Here is a 22,870-nt window from a genome sequence, read left to right as displayed (position 1 = left end):
CACAATTCACTTCAGATTTCAATGCCCAAAGGTATAGTATAATGGCATTTTTGATTATCCATGGATTGATTGGCATTCAAAGCTTTTTGTAATATGGACATTTACAACAGTACCATATATACTCACTTATAAGTCAAATCCAAATGCAAGCTGCATAATGCACAGGCAGATCAGGGTATATGTTCTACTAATTTCTCCAAACAAACTGCATAGATCCAAATCTGCCAATGCATTATGTATTGGCAGATCTGGGTTTTGCAGTTTTATATTGGACTTGACTTGTACATGAGTCTAAATGATAATAGTTTGTGATTTAGGTTCTTTTTCAAAGCATTGTTATATATGGCTATATTTCTGTATAAAAACTTAATATAAAAAGAAAAAAGTGACGTTTCATTCATGTTTTCTTCATGTGTACACCTTGATTCAGTTTGGCATATCATTAATATTTTTTTTAAAAGGACACGGAGATCAGGAGATGATAGTGATGGGGAGGTATTCAGCTCTAAGCGATGTATAGCATGGTTTCATGAGTATACAGGTAGGTGTGCATGTGTGCGTTAATTCAGTTTTACAAGTGAGTACACCTGTGGGTGTGCACACATTAGTTAATTGAGATATATATAGGAAAGTTCACAAGAAGTGAACTTTTAAAACTTATTCTGAGCCAGGAGATGTGATAAGGTTTCGCGTATAGTTTGAATGACAAGAAAATCAATATGATTCAGTAATTCATGGACATATGTACAAAATTCAAACACAAAGTTTTACATTACCAATGATTGATAGTGTTGTAAGACAAGCAGATATTCCTTAAATGTTTGGATTACAAATGTAATAGACAGGGTGTCCCTAATTTTTCAAGCAAGCATGGAAGTAACAACGGACATGTATTTGGGGGTCTGAGAATTATTGGAACCAACAGTTCCTGCTAATGTAGCTGGAGTCAGAAGCCAAAGTAGTAAGTGAAAATCCCAAGTAGAATTTACAGTGATAATCAGTATATATAAAACACACTATGCTATTCAAATGAAAGAAACACTCTAGTTCATTCAAACGAATACCAACCACCTTTGTGAATTTCTTTCTACATTTCAAATATCTTGCACCAAATATTATGTCACAACAACCTACCTTATGCTATGTACAAATTTTACCTCTATGTTTCATAGACCAGAAAAGTTTATTTTATGGCCTGTCGTCCATCCATTTGCACAAGCTTATCACTACACCTCAACTAGTCTGAGGATTGGCATGAAACTTTACACATGCATTCATCACATGATCCAGTTAGTCCTGTAAGATCTAGTTACTTCTGAAAGATCTGGTTATTCCTATAAGATCTAGTCACTCCTGTAAGATCCATTTAGTCCTGTAAGATATAGTTACTTCTGAAAGATCTGGTTATTCCTATAAGATCTAGTCACTCCTGTAAGATCTAGTTAGTCCTGTAAGATGTAGTTTCTCCTGTAAGATATATTTAGTCCTGTAAGATGTAGTTACTCCTTTAAGATCTAGTTACTAAGATGTAGTTACTCCTTTAAGATCTAGTTACTCCTGTAAGATTTAGTTACTCCTGTAAGATCTATTTAGTCCTGTCCTGTAAGATCTAGTTACTCCTGTAAGATCCACTTAGTCCTGTAAGATCTATTTAGTCCTGTCCTGTAAGATCCACTTAGTCCTGTAAGATTTAGTTACTCCTGTAAGATTTAGTTACTCCTGTAAGATCTATTTAGTCCTGTCTTGTAAGATCTAGTTACTCCTGTAAGATCCACTTAGTCCTGTAAGATCTAGTTAGTCCTGTAAGATCTAGTTACTCCTGTAAGATCTAGTTACTCCTGTAAGATCTATTTAGTCCTGTCCTGTAAGATCTCGTTACTCCTGTAAGATTTAGTTACTCCTGTAAGATCTATTTAGTCCTGTCCTGTAAGATCTAGTTACTCATGCAAGATCCATTTAGTCCTGTAAGATATAGTTACTTCTGAAAGATCTGGTTAGTCCTATAAGATATAGTTACTCCTGTAAGATCTAGTTACTCCTGTAAGATCTATTTAGTCCTATAAGTTATAGTTACTCCTGTAAGATCTAGTTACTCCTGTAAGATCTAGTTACTCCTGTAATATCTGGTTACTCCTGTAAGATCTAGATAGTCTGAATAAGAATGGTGTATCATGAAAATCATGGTGTCACTACATCTACTTAACAGATAGATGATCATATCAACATGGGCTTTTACTCAGAGACTACTTACAATGTCAGTTTTTTCCTAAATGAAAGTAGAGACCTTCAGACAGCCAGTGCAGCCAACTTGTTTTCCTTCTTGAAAATATTATTAGTCTTTGATGAAAGGCCATATTGAGATAGGGTTTTCACTTCAAGAGTGATGTTTAGTTGGTCCTGAATGAAAATAATGCCTGTTGCACAGCATCTCAGGAATAGTAGTAGCCACAATGACCATCTTGAAAATCTCACTACTTCTTCAGAATAGATAGAATAGATGGAAAGTATCAAGATGTGGTTTTCACCCAATTACTTCTTATAATGTCCAGTTGGTCCTAAATGAAAATGGTTCTGATCAAACAACCAATATGCCTATTACAATGGTCATCTTGGAAATCTTGTTATAACTACTCTTCTTGAATAGATATATTGAAATGAAACTTTCAACTAAAATGACTTCTTGTGATTCTGTTTGGTCCTAAATGAAAATGATGCAGATTTAACTTCCAACTTGTAAATCTTATAATCACTACTACAGAAGGATGAATGGTTATGTAGATGTGAGGTTTTCACTGACAAACTTATTGTGATGTCTAGTGTTCCTGACTTAAATGGTGCCAGCCTGATATCCAGTATGGCTGCCTCAGTGACCATCTTAAAAAATATTGCGGTCTTTCTGAGCAAATGGTCATATTGACATGGGAGTTTCAAATGACTTTTTACGATGTCTGAGTGGTTGTAAATGAGAATGGAGATTGTCCTGAAAATCTTATTATGGCTAGTTAGTCCTAAACAAAGATAGCACTAATAATGTTGGTGGCCATCTTGAATATCTTGATATTTTACTACTCTTTCTGAATTGATGGTCATATTGATAAGGAGTTTTCTCAGAATCACTTCTGTTGATGTCTGGTTGGTCCTTAGTTAAAATCATGCCCCGCAGACATCAATTATGGTTACCATGGTGACAGTCTTGAAACTCTTGTTATTGCTTCTCTTCCTGAGTGGATGGTCACATCAGTTTGGGCTTTTGACTGAAAAACATCTTATGGTGTCTAGTTGGACTTAAATTAAAAGGGCACTGATCTGACTTTCAGTATGGCTTGCATGATGGCCATCTTGAGAATCTAGATATCGCTTCTCCTTCTGAACGAATAGTCATATTGATGTGGGGAATTCACTAAAAGTAGCCATATTGAGTTACTTCTGAACAAATGGTCATATATTCTTATTTGTTGTTGTTGTTGTAGTAGGGTTTAGTGCCATTTTCAGCACAAGATAGGCTATACATGGCGGCCAGTATAAATGGTTGAAGAAGAACCAGTGAAAACCACAGAAAGAACCACCGACCCACAAGAAGCTGCTCATAACAGGATAGACCTGAATGGATGCTTGGATCAAATGACAACACAACACAGTGTGATGAAAGATGGAAATTTATGAAATGAATTAATACAAATATTATATATTCTACAAATACAGTGATTCTTTCACACTCTAAACATATGTCTCATTCAGTTACTTTATCCAAACATTAACAAAGGAAGAAAGAAAAAAAATGATTCATATATTCAAATGTATGATGGTAAGATTCATATAATCTCATGTAATGAAAGTGAGATTCATATAATCTCATGGAATGAAAAAAGATTCTAATAATCTCATGGAATGAAAATGAGATTATAATAATGCAAGCTAATCAAAATGACTCAATGGTACTCAATTGAAACGACAAGCAGTTGAAACAAACATGACTCTTTCATTTGTACAGCTGTATGATTCATAAATATTTGAATAAACTTGCAAATGTGTCCACTGACAAACCACAGTTCTCCTGAATTCTTGAGTTGGCCCACACTTGTATCAGCCGCACACACCATTCATGGATCCACCATGCGCACAAGTTTACAAATTAGCAGTTTCATCTTGGTATGGCCTTGATGGTTATATTGTCTTCCATGTTCATATAGACAGACAGCCTGATATACCCGCACACACATACATACAGACAGCATACAGTTTTCCTGAATTGGGTTGGCCCACTTGTATTGGCCATGCCCACCCTTCATGAATCCACCATGCGCACAGACATGCATATAGATATACATATAGACAGCTACAATAAAAACCAAACTGGTCATTATAACAGGTACGGAATTAAAATCTATAGATACATGCTACTAAATTAAACCCCTAATAGCAACTTGTAACAATTCAAAAGTTCATAACGTTTTAAATCTGCATAGTAGTAAAGGCATCATTTCACAATACGACATTAAAAACTGAATATGCTTCACATATCAAATAAACTACAAATGTAACACTTAACCCTATGGCTAAAGAACAAAAGTGGAGAACATTCACTCCGTGACAAGATCCAAAGACCAGTGTGTCAGTTCAAAAAGAAGCTTGCCTCAAATCTACAGGAGAGTGAGTATTAGTAAGGATAAAGTACCTGTGCTTTTAGTGTCTCTTGCCACAAGCGATCTGCGACGAGATACATGCTAGTTCAGTTGCTTACCTAGAAAAACAATTATCCACCCTAGATAACATTACATGGATGTATGACAAAAATGATCAAATCGTTCTAAGGTGAAACCAAGTTATTTCCTGCATGCTTTCTCACGTACCCACATAAGTTTGTCTCTGTTGTAAAAATGTGAAAAGTATAAGAGATGGGAAAAGGTCATTTATATCTGCCATCAGCCGGAGGTAGATGTTTCTGAAAGTGGTATCCTCTCTTTGTGGAACTTCATCAGACTCTATGTATTACTTCATCATGGGACGTTGATGCACAGGTCAAAAGATCTAGTGATGAGATGGTGTTGTGGTCTTGGAGTAAAGGGAGCATTTAAAGCTATAAATTAAAACTAAAGCTGTAAATTAATAACTGTTTATGTTTTGTGTGAACTTCTGTAAATATAGTTGCCTTATTTCAGGGCCTGATGAGGATACTTTAGGTCCAGAAGGAATGGAGAAGTTTTGTGAAGACACTGGAGTAGAGCCCGAAAATGTAAGCTGAAATTTCTAGTATATCACTTTCTCGATTTCATGTCGAAATTTGTCAGGGCTTTAAGGACACTATGTGTAAATACGTTGTGTAATTATTAGGTACAGTGGAACCTCATTAATCTGGACACCTTCATTCCAAGTGAATATGTCCAGATTAATTAGTTTTCCAGATAATTGAATGGTGTACATTTTTATTTTAAGATGTCATCATACCATGTACATGTACAGTGGTCCACCTCTTATCTGGCCTCCCCTTCTGCACCGGAAAAGTGGCCTTATAAGACAGGTGGCCTTTCCAGAGTGGGGCTAACAAAAATTGTGAGAAGTATATGTAATGTACGTAGTAAGAAAGGTACATACTTCAAAGCATTTAATATTTTCATTTAAAAGTAACATTAATTATTAAAAGGTTCTTCTTGTCTTAAGAATAGACTTGTTTCAACTGAATATGCATTAGTAGTTCTTATTCTTGACATAAGCATGAGGGGTATTTTTGTCATGCACATTGCAAAACCATTCAAAAACATCATTTAAATCTTGTTACTTAATCTTCTTTCCATTTGTTCCATTTTCCCACTGCTGCTGAATAATCTCCTTATCAGTTACATTGTTTAATTGAGTCATTTCAGCATAAAATTGTTTTAGTGGAGTCTTTTCTACATAAAATTGTTTGGCAAGTCTCCTCCTCCCCACCCTTCGATGTCACTGAGTAGAATCTAACTGAATTTCTTCTAAAGAATATAATGTCTCTGTTTATGTGATGACATGTTAATGTTTGGTAATGATTTATTCAGATGTTGCTCACTGTATGTGATTTAATTATGCAGCCGAAACTTTTGTAGAGTGGATGAAATGCCTGCTTAAAGAAAGCGATAGATGTATTGTCACATGATTTTTTTGGTCTTTGTCTGGTACCCGGTTTTGTTCAAGGTTAATTTCTCTCTGTGTGTTGATCCACAAAATCTATATTTAGCCTGTGCTGACCATGTTATTATGTTGACAATTATATCTGGTTGTAATCATCAATGAGAAGAACTTAAAAGATGTGTGAGGCCCAAAACTCTATCACAACATTGTTGAGCACATTTCCTGTAAACATCAGTTTTTATAAATAATGATATAATATTGATCTTGTTGTTACATGTACATTAGCCAATGCTTCTTTCAGCAATGGAAACCTGACATCGAGAGACATGTATCGATGGTAGAGATAATCAGATTACTTACCTTATGATATGAATTAATTATTGGTTCTGGAAAAGTTTGAAATTAAAAGTGGCCAGTTGTGAGGGGAACATTTTACATTTTTGTAATAATATGCTGGCCACTGGTCTTGTTAGAGCAGTGGCCATTATGGAGGGGTACATTCGAACACAAACTCGTTGGTGCCAAGGGATTCTGGCCGTAAGAAGAGGGTGGCCACTGGTCCGGCGGGGGGGCTCAAGAGGGGGACCACCGTACATGTCTTTGCTAGCAGCACATGTACTGTTCGTTCAATATTGTTTGAAAAAAATAATGCATCTATTGACTTGTGTTTATTTTACTTTATTATAACATGCTCTTGTACAAACATATAAATATAAGTTTAAACAATTAACACATCACACATATTACATACATATGTCATTTTCCTGAAGAATTCCAATCACCTTTGTTTGCCTGGGTTCTTTGCTGAATTGATTTGTATTTATTATTGATAGTGTCCACTGATTCTCAAGGGTTTCTCTATTGTGTTTTAAGTCATCACAGGTGAATATGGCTGATGTCTACTCATATGCGCTTGCTTGATAGTGTCACCATAATAATACAATAAGTACAGCAATTCCAAACTGATACAACAGAGTTACTTGAGTTATGGTAAATTAATAAAATGAAGTAATTTTTTTAAAAGTTGTATTTTACATAATTATTGCTGCTAACGAGCCATTAATTGACATTGCTTTTATTCTGAGATGAAGCTCTATACTGTCCAGATCTTTAATCAGTCGTCTTTATTTGTACAACCAACAGCAAACTGTGATTGTTGCATACTATTTGTTAAGCAAAAGGAGACTTAATGACATACCTAATTAATCATGTTATGTCAAAAGTTTGGACAGTTTGATCTCAGTGTGTTTATTTAATTATTAACACTCACATTAATGAGTAGCAGAAGCAGACATTGTTTATAATATTGCTAGATACAATGTGGTCATCCTACCTGAAGTTTTTCCACACATGATCAATTTCTAATTTTAACATTCCAGTAGAATTTTACCAATCAGAGATTGTTAAATTGACACACCTCAAAATTTGCATAGGTGAATGCAGACCTGCCAACTCTTATGATTTTGCCATAAGTCTTACGAAAATTACCCTTAAAATACAGACTTAACGGCATACTAGCAAAAACTAAGGAAAAATTATCGTTGCCAAAAAGTCCAGATAATTGGTTCATCCATGTTTTATTTGGATCCGAGTTTCATCTTAGAATTAGTAAAATTAGTGAGGGAACCAGACTTTACAGCAGCACCCCAGATGCTTTAAACTGCACCTGTTCATGCAAAGCGTCTGTATGATCAAACTGTTGATTATAGAATTTTTAAAAATGGCATCCAGAAAGCGATGCATGTTTAAGACAAAAGGGAAAATAAGCTACTAAAAAAGTGTTAATAATCAACACAGAAGAATAAAAAGGAGTATTCAGATTCTTGTGAAGAAAAGCTGGAAAGGTTTATTGGACATCACTTGCCAATTTGAGTATGTCTCGTGGCGGAAGATATGATTGCCATCGTCATGTGAAATGGAAAAGAATTTCCAAGAATTATGTCAAGTTGAGAGATAGCAACAAGCCATTGAGCTGCCTAGGGTTTGTGCATCTGTACTAGTTTTTGACCACTTGGATTATACTTTTTCTTCACCAGGGGTTGGCATGTATGGGGTCAGAGGAAACTCGGACTAACTTTATAGTAACTTAGGCAGATGTATTGCAATTATGGTGACAATTTTAAATCCTCTTTTAACTAAACTTCTTGCATGTATCCAGAGTGGCAAAACTCATTCTGTGCAAGAGATTTTGGGTTGTGACCCCATGGTGATAGGTGTGGAAGGTAAATTATAATACAGTATGCATAGATTTGCAATGGTGAGCCATTGAAATAGCTCTAGTTATTATTATTATTATTATTATTATTATTATTACTGTTATAGAACTTGAAATAGGTAATTTCACAAATGAAACAAAATTATAATGCAGAATGACTGCAAGCAAAATGATGAATGCATTGTGAAGAAATCTGATAGCACAAATTCAAAAATGCAGAAAGATAAGTAATAAATAAAACAAAATGTGAACACATTTCATCAGTGGGTCTGAAAATTTGTTATTTTCAGGCTGCAACTAGCTCATGTTCTCAGGTACTAATGTTTATGGGGTCAGTTAACATGGTATGTAATTATATCTTGAGGGGTGCTGCAGTATATTACATGTTATCAGTCATCAGTGAAAACTAGGTCATTGTGATATATATTTTAATGTTAAGTGTCATATGGAGTACTCAGACATGATTTTTCTCCTGACTTGAATCTGATTTTTCTTGATGTAGTCCGTTTTTTATATCATCTCCGATCCAGTTTTTAAAAAATGGTCTGTCCAGTCCATTTCACAATGACCCTTGTAAATTATTCATTCCATATAATACAAGGTTTGTATGGTCTTTGAAGGTCTTTGAGAGTTTGGGAAAAATGAGGTAGCATTTTCAAGGCCTTGAAAGTTTGGGAAAATCGAGCAGATTACCCTGAGGTCTTTAAAAGTCTTTGAAAATTTAAATAAACCCAAAACCTTTAATTTCTTTCCATAATCACAAATAAAATTGTCTAAGGTATTTAGATTCAGATAGTCTGACTATACCAACCCTTTTGTTTGTAAACCACCACCCCCAACCGATTTCAATAATGGAAACTTTTAATGTGATAAAAAGTACAAGGAACTTAGTCAATTCATTCATTGATTTATAATTTTTAACAAGACTGAGTAGAGTGGTCCTAACTGTCATCTGTGTGTTTCATGCTTAACGGAAGTTTTCGATATAATAGATGAACATACTCGAGATCCATTTCCAGTTCCTGGACAAGTCCATTTTCAGCAAAGGGGTGTGTGCACAACTACAGATGTACATACATATGTCGTCTGCTTCTGATATTTACAATGTCGAATCAAGCAAAGGAAAAGAATGTCAACAACAAATTTGCCTTTCACATGGATTTAACAAGTGGTTTAATTTCTATATTCATGTGTGCAATGGGATATAATTCCAAACTCTCAATGTTATGGTAATTTACGGAGTTATCCAGCAGTTACCGAATAGGATGAACTACGTCATTATGTTGTCTGAGGGAAATAAAGTAGCCCATAGTGTACGTAATATGGCGCCGTGTTAGTATGGAAAGTCTGTTAAGCATGAAAGGGTGCAGGGGATGCCAGTATTAGTGCCATTCTGGTCACAGCCAGGTTATAAATTATAAATCAGTGATTCAATTGACTTAGTTCTGTGCACTTTCAATCACATTAAACATTTTTGTTATTGAAATTGGTATGAGGGTACAAACGGGGATGTATAGTCCGACTATAGTTGAGGTTTCCTGGTTTCTTTCTTTTTATGATTCATTCCATTTCATTGCCGCTGCAATAACAAACGAGTATTTGTTTGGCCATCCAAAGTTGGCCTTGGTGGTGACTTCAGTAACACATGCACTCTACACCCTTCATCAAAGGAAGTCAGCACCATAACTATTTTCAGCACATTGATTGTTTTCTAATTTCGTGGTGTTTGTTTTTTGTAATCATATCATTATATATGTTTTTAGGTGTTATCTAATATTGTAAAGTGCTTAAAACTTCGAAAGATTAGGCGTTATACAAAGTCCTCCTCATTATTAGTATAATTATTGTTATTATTATCATTATTATTATTATTATAATCACAAATAAAATTGCCTAAGGTCGTTATATTCGGATGTAGTTGGTTTTCCTTGCTTCTTTCTTTGGATGAATCGTTCAATTTGATTTGACAAGTTCATCATCTTTGGAACAATGAAAACGTTCATTACACTAATTCACAAACAAGACTGTTCAACCAGTTGAACAAGCACTCACTCTATGTGGAAAGTGCGTGAAAGTAACACACGCTCGAGGATTCAGAATTTGTTAAATCGATTTACATCTTCAGTTTTGTTTCACCTCATGTTTAAAAATGCCAGGTCTTTGCTCTTTCAACGATATCTGGCTTGAACAAGAGAAATACAAGGAATGGCTGAAAAAGGATAAAACATGTAAACAAAAGGCGTTTTGTACATTGTGTAAAAAAAAACGATCAATTTGGCTTCGAATTGAGAAGGTATCTGTTGAGAACCTCAGCAGAGAAAGCCTCAGAGCTCAAAGGCTAATCATTGACACAATGAGAAAAGCAGGTGGACCTTTGGAAATCATCATTAGCAATGAAATGATGACATATGCCTCCTCTGCATGATATAAGTACCATGCCTGTATGGGGTAAGAAGAAAGCAGAGGAGGAGCATGAGGAGGAAATCAGAAAAGGAAAAACAGGAGTTAGCCATGGATGAAGTGGAAGAACTTAAAGCCAAAAGGCTGCATCTTGAAGCTGACACTGCCAGCCTACATGATTCCTCTGTTCAGAAGGCAGAAGAAGCAGAGTTAAAAGGACTCATTGTGCTTGTCACAGAGTCAAATGCTCTTAGGAGAAAAGCAGAGGAAAAGATGACTGCAGTGGCTTCTCTTTCCAAAATCATTGAAGAGAAAAAACAGCAATTTACTATAATAATGCATTTAAAGCAATGCTGATGTCCATTAAGAGAAAAATTTATTTTGTATTAAATCTGATGCATAAGATACATATTTCTGAAATAACAATGAATATTGACCTTCCAGATCATTATAAAGCAATTTTAGGAAATTAATTATGGTTTAAATTTCATCATTAAATAATATTGTAGTATTTTTCATTTGTTGTTAGCGAAAATAGGTCTTGGAAATCTTTGTTTGTGGTCTTTGAAAGTTTGGGAAAAGTCTTTGAATTTATCATTCAGAGTTCAGGATGAACCCTGTACTAGTTAGCACATAACTCTTGTAAAGATCCCGAGTTGTTCAGAGAGAGCATGACACAAAAAGGTTAGATAAAGGTTTAAAAAACATATGGAAATAGGAATGGAGGGTGCGAAAAGTTGATGGAAATTTAGTTGGTCAGTTTATAAGAAAACTGAATGCTAGAGGACATTTTGTGACCTCTACAAGAAAGACCTGACTTAACAGTCATCATAGTTGTAAGAGTTTGGAACAGCAGCTACAAAAGAAGATGCATACAAAAAAAATGGAAGCTCAGAAGGCATATGGAAAAAGTGCAGTTAATTACTACATGTATAAGAAGAAAGATTTCTTGCATGAGAGAATAGATATTGCCCTCTGTCGGAATATGCACACAGCATGTCGCCAATACGAGCACCAGCTTGAAAAGAGAAAGGCTCACATTGAGAAGGAAAAGAAACGATTGCACATTGATCAAAAAAAGTCATTGGTGACAAAAAGGAAGGCTAAAGAAATCTTTGCCAAAGCCGCAAAAAGAGCTCGACTGGCATATCAACAGGTTCTGTCCATTGGAGAAAAAGACAAGTGAAAGTATGGGATTATTTGTGTATAGTTGATGTACTTGGGTGTTTATTTTACAGATTTGTTATGAAAAGAGAGAAGTATAATATATTTGTTGCAAAAATTGACAAATTATTGAGACTTAATTACGATGTGAACACTGACACGCACATGAAATAACTTCAGCATCAATAGTATTGGAGAACAAATTCATGTGACTATAAATATTGTTAAATTTTTTAAGTAGAGTTGAACATTTTTGGTAAGTTTATTAGTTTTTTAAATGATTATTTTGGTTTATTTTATGATCATAAGTTTCACCAGGAGCAGTTTTTTATGAGTGTAAAATGTGTTTTTGGCCAGGGTGCTGCCACTCAAGACCCCATTGGGGGAGGACCCCCAAATCCCCCTTAACATTTTTTTCAGGTTTTTTTTTACGGAAGACCAAAATCATGTCTGAGTACTACACCTTGGGGATGTAGAATAGGCTTATTGTGTGTCATAACAGGTGACTAATGAACACATGAACTTGCCGGACTTGTGACCAAAGTGTGCAGATTTTAATTCTTATTCCCATTGGGTTTTATTATTGTTGTTGTTGTTGTTGTTATTTTTATTATTATTATTATTATTATTATTACTTCTAGGTGGTTATGTTGGCACTTGCCTGGAAATTAGAAGCCAAAACAATGGGATTTTTCACACTAGCTGAATGGCTGAAGGGTATGACAGAGCTTCAGTAAGTTATCAGACAGCATTTTGTATATTTTTGGGATGAATACAATTTTAAGTACACGGTATAGCAAGGTATGCCATGATCTATGGGGGCCAGTTTTGTACCTTCTGTATTCACTGCCATGGCTACCATGAAGCTGTAAGCATTCCATTTCCAGATCATATGGAGATGTTGGTATGTTCCCATTGCATCACATTATTGCAGGCTTACTCAACATGTATGTTTTTTTCTTCCATGTTGTTTATACACCACTCCCTCGATAACTCGCGCCCTGATAACTCGGGAACCCGCTTATAACGTGGTGTCAGGCGTGGATCCCATTTTTTAAACCCAAAAATTAAATACTTTTTTTATCAGTTGAAATTTGTGTTCTAGTTCCATCTTTTAGTTCCTTTTACATGTAAATCATCATAAGTGCAGTGTGTCCTCTTGTAATTAAACGTAAAATACGTCAATCTACCGTAACAGCTATGTCCGTGAGCATTTCTCTGAGAAACTAATTAAGTGCCAGCCGTGTTTTGATAACTGACTTGCGGAAGTATTTGTTGTATTGTTGCACTGAATTAAAAGCTGGCCTCCTTTATATTATCACATTAATTATGTCTTTTGAATAAAATAAAAAGAGGTGGAATAAAAGAAAAGTTAAAAGGAACAAAAATCAGACTAACTTAAAATCTAGCGGCCTCGGTTGTATGTCGGGTGAACTCACTTCATTTGATCAATCAAACACTGTAATAAACGTTATTGTGTATGTAACAGAAGCTACCTTAAATTAACTGACTCTTTCATTACTGTGGTCACATCTAACAAGACAGCAAAGCGAAAAGAATACTTCATAAAATAAAGAGCTTGATTTCATAGATACGGACCATAAGCGAGTTTCAGAGAATTCTTGAACTGGCATTTAGAGATATCCTACGGGATGATAAGAAATTTCATTATTACTTCCAATGAAATCACAACATTAACATTGTACTAATTGAACAATAAATGAGTTTCGACGTAGACGTGTCACGAAATAAATGTCGCGTGTTTTTGAGAGAAAAAAGAAATCTTGTTTGGTGGTGTATCAACAGGTAGTCTAGTTCCCAAATTGTGGATCAAGAAAACAAAAAGCAGTGACATAATACACAGATTTTTCGCATACACATGATGGTTGTTCAAACCAGTTGGAATGATCTTTCATATGTTGGATATTTTGAGAGAAAAAAATGTTATTTAAATAGAATAATGAACATCTTCATTAGAAAAAGTGCATTATTAAAAATTATTATCGACGTGATTGTAAAATGAGGATTCAGTCATTAAACAGCCCAGTTCCCTAACGCCCATCCTCCTCCTCCCCCCCCCTTCCCCCCGTTTTCTCGATATCAAAGCAATTTTTTTCAATTTTTGGAGGTCCCTCGGTAACTCGTGCCTCGCTTATAGTGCAGTCTATGTTTGTGGACCCCATTGTGCACGAGTTATCGATGGAGAGGTGTATATATAAAAAAAATAAAGCACCTCTTTCAGTTAAATGTTATTTACTGTATAATAAGGTTAAAAAAAATGGAAAATATATGCTTTAGCTATGTTTGTTTTTCACAAGTAATGAAGATCTCAGCTCATTATGATTATTGTGTGAGATATGGGGGGTAATGCTATGTAAGATGCTGGGGGTAATGCTATGTAAGATGCTGGGTGCAATGCTTGGGGTAATGCTGTCTTTGCATTCTATGTGATCTGTAGAAATATTGTACTCATTACATTTAATTCTGAATAGTCTTTGCTCACAGCATCAGCATTTCCATTCATTGTGAGTCTTTGCTCACAGCATCAGCATTTCCATTCATTGTCAGTCATTGCTCACTGTATCAGTATTTCCATTCATTTTCAGTCTTGCTTACAGAATCAGCATTTCTGTTTATTGTCAGTCTTTGCTCACAGCATCAGCATTTCTATTCATTGTCACTCATTGCTCATAGCATCAGCATTTCCATTCATTGTCAGTCATTGCTCATAGCATCAGCATTCCCATTCATTGTCAGTCTTTGCTCACAGCATCAGCATTTCCATTCATTGTTAGTCTTTGCTCACAGCATCAGCATTTCCATTCATTGTTAGTCATTCATTTCCATTCATTGTTAGTCTTTGCTCACAGCATCAGCATTTCCATTCATTGTTAGTCATTAATTTCCATTCATTGTTAGTCTTTGCTCACAGCATCAGCATTTCCATTCATTGTTAGTCATTTATTTCCATTCATTGTTAGTCTTTGCTCACAGCTTTAACATTTCCATTCATTCTCAGTCTTTGCTCACAGCACCGATATTTCCATTCATTCTCAGTCTTTGCTCACAGCATCAGCATTTTCATTCATTCTCAGTCTTTGCTCACAGTGTCAGCATTTCCATTCATTCTCAGTCTTTGCTCACAGCATCAGCATTTCCATTCATTGTCAGTCTTTGCTCATAGCATCAACATTTCCATTCATTGTCATTTAGGCAATCCTGAACAGACAACATATAATAATGCAAGTTGATTTTTAAAAAAACATGGTGTAGAACAGGAGTCATATCAAGGTAAGCACAGTATTTATGTATCAGTCAATCAAAAGTAATAACTTGAATCAAAATTTCATTCTGTTATTTTCTGTGTATGATTACTGTAAATTACTGTAAATAACGAAAGCTTGATTTTTTAAAACCAGCGTATGAAACCATTTAAGTCATTGACTCTGTCTTTGAATCGTTTTTAGATTTTCACATTTTGGTCAAGTTATATCAATTTGTGCAATTTTCATTGTTAAAAAATCTCTTCCTAAAGATTGTTTGAAAATAGCCTCCTTGTTTAACTGAATCAGGAGATAATTGCTGTAGCTTGTGCGTAGTCCATCTTTTGCATTTAGCAAGGAGTATTTGAAGATAAATAGGGAAAATAACACCAATATTCACTTGATTATTATGCACTCCCCCCCGCATTACTAAAGATCCCTACTTGGATTTATATGACAGAGCTCACAATGTTTTCACTGCAACTTTTCTGAGATGTGGGGTCATTAATAAAGACCAGAGTAGACAAAAAAAGAAATAACGATTTGAAAGTTCTGTTAAAATCAATAAAATATCTGTGCTAGAAGTCAGTATTCATTTTGCCACTCATATCCACCTGTTTATAGTACTTTTCGATTTACACAGACGTTAAACTGTCATTATATTATACTATGTTTATGGTTGCAGCAAATCATTTTTCAGGGAATGTGTGCAGAATCATAACTCAGACCATGTTCTATGAGTGTTTTGGTATTGCTCCATAGACAGATGCTTGAATTTTTGTACAGGGTTTGTTAGTATTGTGTGATGATGTTTAAATATTGATTGTTGTTTGGGCATTAACAAATCACTTTTAGTAGTATCAAGTTGAAACCTTTAGCGATGTACTTAAAACTAGGGACCATCTCAGAAGTGTTCAGCAATAAGGCATATAACCCTTGAAGAGTCCTGGATAGATTTGAAAGAAGATATTTGTTGCTCAGTGAAAAACTACATGTTAAATTATGTATGGCTAGGAAAAGTTTTATCGTTTGGCTTAAAATAACCCAAGGTTTTGGTTTGATTTGGTGTTTTATGGGACAGCAGTACATGAAGGTTATTTAGTGTGAGGCAGTTGGAATCGAGTGCCTTGCCCAGGGACACACCATGGTAACCAACCCAGGCAGGTCCTATGATAGGATTTGAACCTGAACCCACCTGGTCGCGAGTCCAACATGCTAACCACTGACCCCAAGGTACATGCAGATTACTTAACATAAGCTAATATAGTCACCTTACATGTGAAAAGTTGTTGTTATTATTGTTATTGTTATTATTATTATTATTATTATCATTATTATTGGTGGTGGTATTGCTGTTGTTCAATAGACAAACAAGAAAGACCCTGATATGCGTGGGCATTCTGCTGTGGCAGATCAAGATCTTTCTCATTTGCAGTTCGACTTGACTTATAAGTGAGTATATGGTATCTCTTCTGAGACATGTGTCACCAGTAGTAATATGATGTAACAGTGAGGCATTATCACCTGATTTGCTGCCAATGGTTCATTGAGAACCTTGCATGTTGTAGGACTAGTCCAGCAGTGTGCAATCACTGGACACTACCTGAAATTACTTTCATTTTAATGTTAGAATTGAAAAGAGGCATCTATTTCAGAAGATAAATACCTGTTTTAATTGTTGGAAATTTTATAAAATCAGCTTCCACTGGCACATTATTTATTTATGTAAAATTGCATCTGAGTTAGACAAAGATATTTTTATTTATATTTATCAGTGTAGTAATGTTGAGGTAGTAGTTTGGTATTAAGGCGTAAGATTCCAAAAATGAAACAAATAGACTGTTTATAGAATCTTAAATACCTTTTATGTAAAGATTTTCACATATTTCAGATACACTTACACATTACTAAGGGCATAGCAGGCACTGTGTGCATGAATTTTATTATATCTTTTTGCTAAAATATTCTGTTATTTTATGTGATTATGTCTATAGAAAAATATAATCAGTTTTTGAAAAATATCAACATTTTTAAGGACTGATGAATGTTTTGTTGTGAAATAGCAGTTTGCTGGCATTGCCCAAATTATATAATCAAATTTACTGTTTTCATTTCAGATGTGATTGTACCTCAAAAGTGCAGGCAAAGCTCGACTACCTCAGATCCTTATTAGATGATCCTATTCATTTCAAAAATATTTACAGATATGCTTTTGACTTTGCCAGGGTAATTAATTTTCTACTTTAGAGCTATCTCCCCTAGACTTTAGTAGTGAAGCATATCTTAGATGCATTTTAGTATCTGATCATTTAAAACGTGTGTGTTGTGAATCATTCTGTTTTTATTAGCAGACTAAAAGGAGACTCATCCTTATAAGCTTTAAATCAAATTTTTATGTCTTTATTGTTGCATGAATTTTCATACTCATCTTGTAAATAATTCACACTAACTTTGAGACTATATGTGACTGAGTGGTCTACCCCTTTCCAGATCACTCACATCTCACCTCTTTCTATGTGGGTTTGAACCTCTGCCCAGTTGATGTGGTTATGTGAGAAAACTTGCCAATATCTTCATATGGGTTGATGGTTCTTGCCAGGGCTTCCCCAGCTCTTCCTCCACCAAATATATGGGCTGCTATATATATAGCCTATCATATGTTGAAAAATGGCTTTAAAATACAGAAAACCAGACCAGTCACAATGTGAGTGAAGTATATTTTTGTGGGGTACCAATTTTTATGAATTTCAAGCTAGCTAAAATTATTGAATTTAAAGGTGCAGTGACTTTTTGTGTAAACAACAGGATCCCTTCTTTACACAAATGTCATTTTTCCCTAAATCATGAAGAAAACAAAAGGATTTGAGAGTTGTATTTGTTACGAAGATAATTTGTTTAATGTGAATCTCAGTTTCTAAATTAATTTTGCCAAATTCTTTCCATTTACAGAATTTATTTTCATAATCAGTTGATGTATTATTTTACCCAAAGCATTTTCTGTTTAACTAAATATGCTAGTATGACACTGGTGTCCCCACCACCACTACCACCACCACCAATATGATGCAGTGGAAGAGTAAAGTTCACCAGGAAGGTTTTACACCTCTATAGCCTGGTTTTTAATTGTCCTGTTTTTAATGCATGCATAATCTGATGGTATATGTTTCCTTTAAAAATGTATTCAGTAATTTTGATTTGTCAAATTTCAGGGTAAAGATCAGAGAAGTATGGATATTGACACAGCTAAAGCCATGCTGACAATAGTTCTAGGAAGGCATTGGTCTTTATTTGGGGCTTTTCATCAGTTTTTGGATGTAAGTCAGTTCCTGGTTCTTGAAATCATATCTTTCAACCTCAAATTACATTTGTCTGCTGACAACTTAGCAGAGAAAATTGTGCTGAAATTACACACTCAGTCATTTGAATTATATCAGTGCATCTGTCAGGATGAATCATAGAAGATTGATTTATTTTGCAAAACTAGATAACTGTGTACTTGTCTTATTGATCAACATATGTGAAATGATATTATTGACAATCATACCTATATTCAAATACATTAACTTTGTGTTAATTTAGCAGTAGTTACATAATACGGGGTGGAGGGGCAGAGTGGTCTAAAGTGATCACCATTATGGATCACAGCTATCTCACCTCTCTCTGTGTGGGTTCCAGTCTCAAATTCGGCCAATGTGGGTATGTGAGAAAGCTTGCCAGTAGCTTCTCATGAGATGGTGTTTCTCTTGAGTTCTTCATCCACCATTTATACTGGCCGCCACGTATAGCCTATCTTGTCCTGAAAAATGGCAATAAACCCAACAACAAGAACAACAACTTAATACAGAGGGCAATATCACTGACTCCTAGAGAGACAGGTCCAACAAGACCATCTGGTTTATGTATCCCTTGTCTGCCGGGGATTTTCTGGGCCTGTTTTGGGGCCAAAATTCAACCCCATTCACGGTGCCAAAGACTGTCAATTTTTCAGAGTTTTAAATTGTAAAATATTCATAATCAAAACTTAAAAAATAGATTATGTGGCCTTTATGGACTTTCAGAGAGTAATTACTATATCGACTATAATGAATGAAGTAAGGGCTCTTAATAGTCTGTGTAAACTAGGTTCAAGAATCTGTTTAAAAGAAATGTCAAAATTTCCAAACTTACCTTGATACACATGGAAAGGCCAGCAAATGCTTTAAATTATTCAGCTCATTTCATGAATTCAGTATTAAATCATTACCCATTTGAGATCAAACATTTGCATAAATACACATACACATATATTATCATTATTATTATTATTATTATACGACCGCTCCAGTGGCCTAGTGGTTAGAGCATCCACCTCGAATGCGGGAGGTCATGGGTTCGATCCCCGGCCGAGTCATACCAAAGACTTACAAAAAGGGTACTAATAGCTACCTTGCTTGGCGCTCAGCATTAAAAGGTTAGTGTTAGGACTGGTCGGCCTGGTGTCAGGATAATGTGACTGGGTGGGACATCATGCTGCATGTCTGCGGCATGATGCCCCAGTGCTAGACATCACTATAAACTGTCACACTGCAGACATCGTACCGATATGACTGAAAAATTGTTAAAGCCATGTTAAAAATCCAAATCACACACGCACATTATTATTATTATTATTATTATTATTATTATTATTATTATTATTATTATTATTTTGCAGCAATCTAAATATAAAGTGATAAACAAAGATCAGTGGTGTAATATATTGGAGTTCAGCAGGACAATATATCCAGATTTGTCCAATTATGATGAAGATGGTGCTTGTAAGTCTGTCTTTTCCCTTTCTCATTCTTATTTTCCAAACATCAGTAGCATTACACCTTCAGATAGTGGAGGCTTGCTACAATTTTTTCTGTATAATGAGAAAGTAAAAAAAAAATCTTTTTGAAATATAAAGATAACTTTGTAACAATTTTTAAAAAATTCAAATTGAATGCTTTACTCAGTTATGGTGACTATGACAGATGAAGTAATACTTGTACAGTGGCCATTGAGAAAAAAAATTACTTTAAATTAATGACAATTACAATTGGGGCAGGCAAACTTTGTCTCAGCGCCCGAAAATTTTATCAGAAGAGATTGTTTGGCTGATTAGGCATAAAGATTGCATAGGAAAATTTAATTATTACGCAGCAAATGGTCACAAATAAGAACAGTTGGCTTCAAAATTACTAAAATGGAAAAGATTTTATTTCAGCTGTTCAGTAAGTTAAAAACACATAAAATCTGATGGAGAGTGCTGTTATTTCAATTTTTATTAGTAGAATTCTTATAGCGAACATTATCAAAATTTTACAATAATTTAGTATCCATGAGAAGTACTGCTAAGAAATTTTCTTAAAGGAATTAAATTTAAATGTTCAGAATTCTTGTGATATAATAAGAAGTAAACAGTTCATGGTAAATAATGGAATCTTAGGTATGGTGCCCTGAATGTAGGAAGGCCTATAAATTTGACATAGGAAGCTTTAAGGGAACCTTTTCTTGGAAAGCTGGAGAAAATGCTGACAATTCCTGTCAGGGTAATTAAAGTATCCATGTAAATAGGAACAATGATGTTACAGTATTCATTTGAAGCTGACAGTCATGTAGCCATGTAAATAGGAACAATGATGTTACAGTATTCATTTGAAGCTGACAGTCATGTAGCCATGTAAATAGGAACAATGATGTTACAGTATTCATTTGAAGCTGACAGTCATGTAGCCATGTAAATAGGAACAATGATGTTACAGTATTCATTTGAAGCTGACTGTCATTTAGCCATGTAGATAGGAACAATGATGTTACTGTATTCATTTTAAGGTGACAGTCATGTAGTCATGTAAATAGGAACAATGATGTTACAGTATTCATTTGAAGCTGACAGTCATTTAGCCTGTAAATAGGAACAATGATGTTACAGTATTCATTTGAAGCTGACAGTCATGTAGCCATGTAAATAGGAACAGTGGTGTTACAGTATTCGTTTGAAGCTGACAGTCATGTAGCCATGTAAATAGGAATAATGATGTTACAGTATTCATTTGAAGCAGACATTCATGTAGCCATGTAAATAGGAACAATGATGTTACATTATTCATTTGAAGCTGACAGTCGTGTAGCCATGTAAATAGGAACAATGATGTTACAGTATTCATTTGAAGCTGACAGTCGTGTAGCCATGTAAATAGGAACAATGATGTTACAGTATTCATTTGAAGCAGACATTCATGTAGCCATGTAAATAGGAACAATGATGTTACATTATTCATTTGAAGCTGACAGTCGTGTAGCCATGTAAATAGGAACAATGATGTTACAGTATTCATTTGAAGCAGACATTCATGTAGCCATGTAAATAGGAACAATGATGTTACATTATTCATTTGAAGCTGACAGTCGTGTAGCCATGTAAATAGGAACAATGATGTTACAGTATTCATTTGAAGCTGACAGTCATTTAGCCATATAAACAGGAACAATGATGTTACAGTATTCATTTGAAGCTGACAATCATGTAGCCATGTAAATAGAAACAATGATGTTACAGTATTCATTTGAAGCTGACAGTCATGTACCCAATGGCCAGTACAAACAAATCCTCTTATTTTCTGTACAGAAATAATAGTCACTGTTTTGATAAATTATAGTTGGAAGGAATTAGAGATTGTTTATTCAAAGAAATCACTTCCAGATTAGAAATGACAACTGTCTTGTTTTCCAAATGCAGATTCCTAGATTGCAAGGTTCAGTTGTAGTTGCACTGAGACGTCTGATGAAATTGTCAAGATAAACCAGGCTTCTTTGTTATTACACTTAGACATCCATATTAGCTGTACAAATAGACCAGGCATCATTGTAATTACCCAGAGACATCTGAGAAAACTTTCTGGAGAAACAAGGCTTTGATGTGATTACACTGAGACATCTGAGTAAACTGTATAAACAAGACTTCCTGGTAATTACACTGAGAAATTGGTATATGTAATCTAGATAAACAAGACTTCATTGTAATTACTCTGACACATTTGAGTAAACTGTCAGGTTAAACATGGTGTCAAGTTATGATATTACTATACCAGAAGGAGTAAACATAATGTTCTTTTAAGCGAGTGGAACTTAATGTCATACTCTTTATCCAGCATAAGTAGAACTGTATTCCAATTTACAGTGACATACATCTATGGTGGTCATCCTCCTACAAGACCACCCCCTTCATCAGTAAGAAAGTGGTCTTATCACATGGGTGGTTTTATCTTGAGGGGGATCACACAGATGTGAGTAGTGACTACATATACAGACCTACCTTAATCCTTAAGATTTAGTTGTTGGTCTTTTAAAAATGACCCTTAAAATACAAGATTATGGAATAAAAGCAAATGTTTTGAAATATGATTATTGTGGTGAAATCCCGATTCTGGTTTTTCACATAGTTGAATTGCTTTCCTTTTTCCTTATAACCTTAGAATGTCTGACGACATTTTGCACTTTTGCAACAAGTTATTCCTTCATTGGTAAATATTCAACTGTCAAACTAATTTCTAGCTCTTAGACAAAATGCTGTATTTACAAAGGACATAACTGATTTTAGTCTGGAACCCATTCGGATATAGTTTGTAGTCAACGAGAGAGAAGCCACAATGGCTAACATACCATTTTACTTTTCGGCAACATGTTACAATGACTTTACCTGAACAGTACTGTGCATCTCAGC

General features: G+C 34.8%; 1 protein-coding gene across 2 annotated transcripts in view; it reads left to right on the top strand.

The window, feature by feature from the left end:
• LOC149798106 (DCN1-like protein 5) overlaps window positions 1-22,870 on the top strand; it is a 60,108-nt gene that overhangs the window by 21,482 nt on the left and 15,756 nt on the right. For both annotated transcript variants that reach the window (XM_089963193.1, XM_089963192.1), the window contains exons 4-9: window positions 462-541; window positions 5,160-5,233; window positions 12,520-12,611; window positions 17,259-17,367; window positions 18,351-18,455; window positions 19,835-19,937. In XM_089963193.1, the coding sequence (XP_089819319.1) occupies window positions 462-541; window positions 5,160-5,233; window positions 12,520-12,611; window positions 17,259-17,367; window positions 18,351-18,455; window positions 19,835-19,937 (563 nt within the window). The remainder of the gene's footprint in view (window positions 1-461; window positions 542-5,159; window positions 5,234-12,519; window positions 12,612-17,258; window positions 17,368-18,350; window positions 18,456-19,834; window positions 19,938-22,870) is intronic.

This window comes from Sinohyriopsis cumingii, chromosome 6, assembly GCF_028554795.1.
Source record: "Sinohyriopsis cumingii isolate HCF-2022 chromosome 6, ASM2855479v2, whole genome shotgun sequence".
Lineage (NCBI taxonomy): Eukaryota > Metazoa > Mollusca > Bivalvia > Unionida > Unionidae > Sinohyriopsis > Sinohyriopsis cumingii.
The sequence above is the reverse complement of the archived record's forward strand: the minus strand, read 5'-3'. Positions and strand labels throughout refer to the sequence as shown.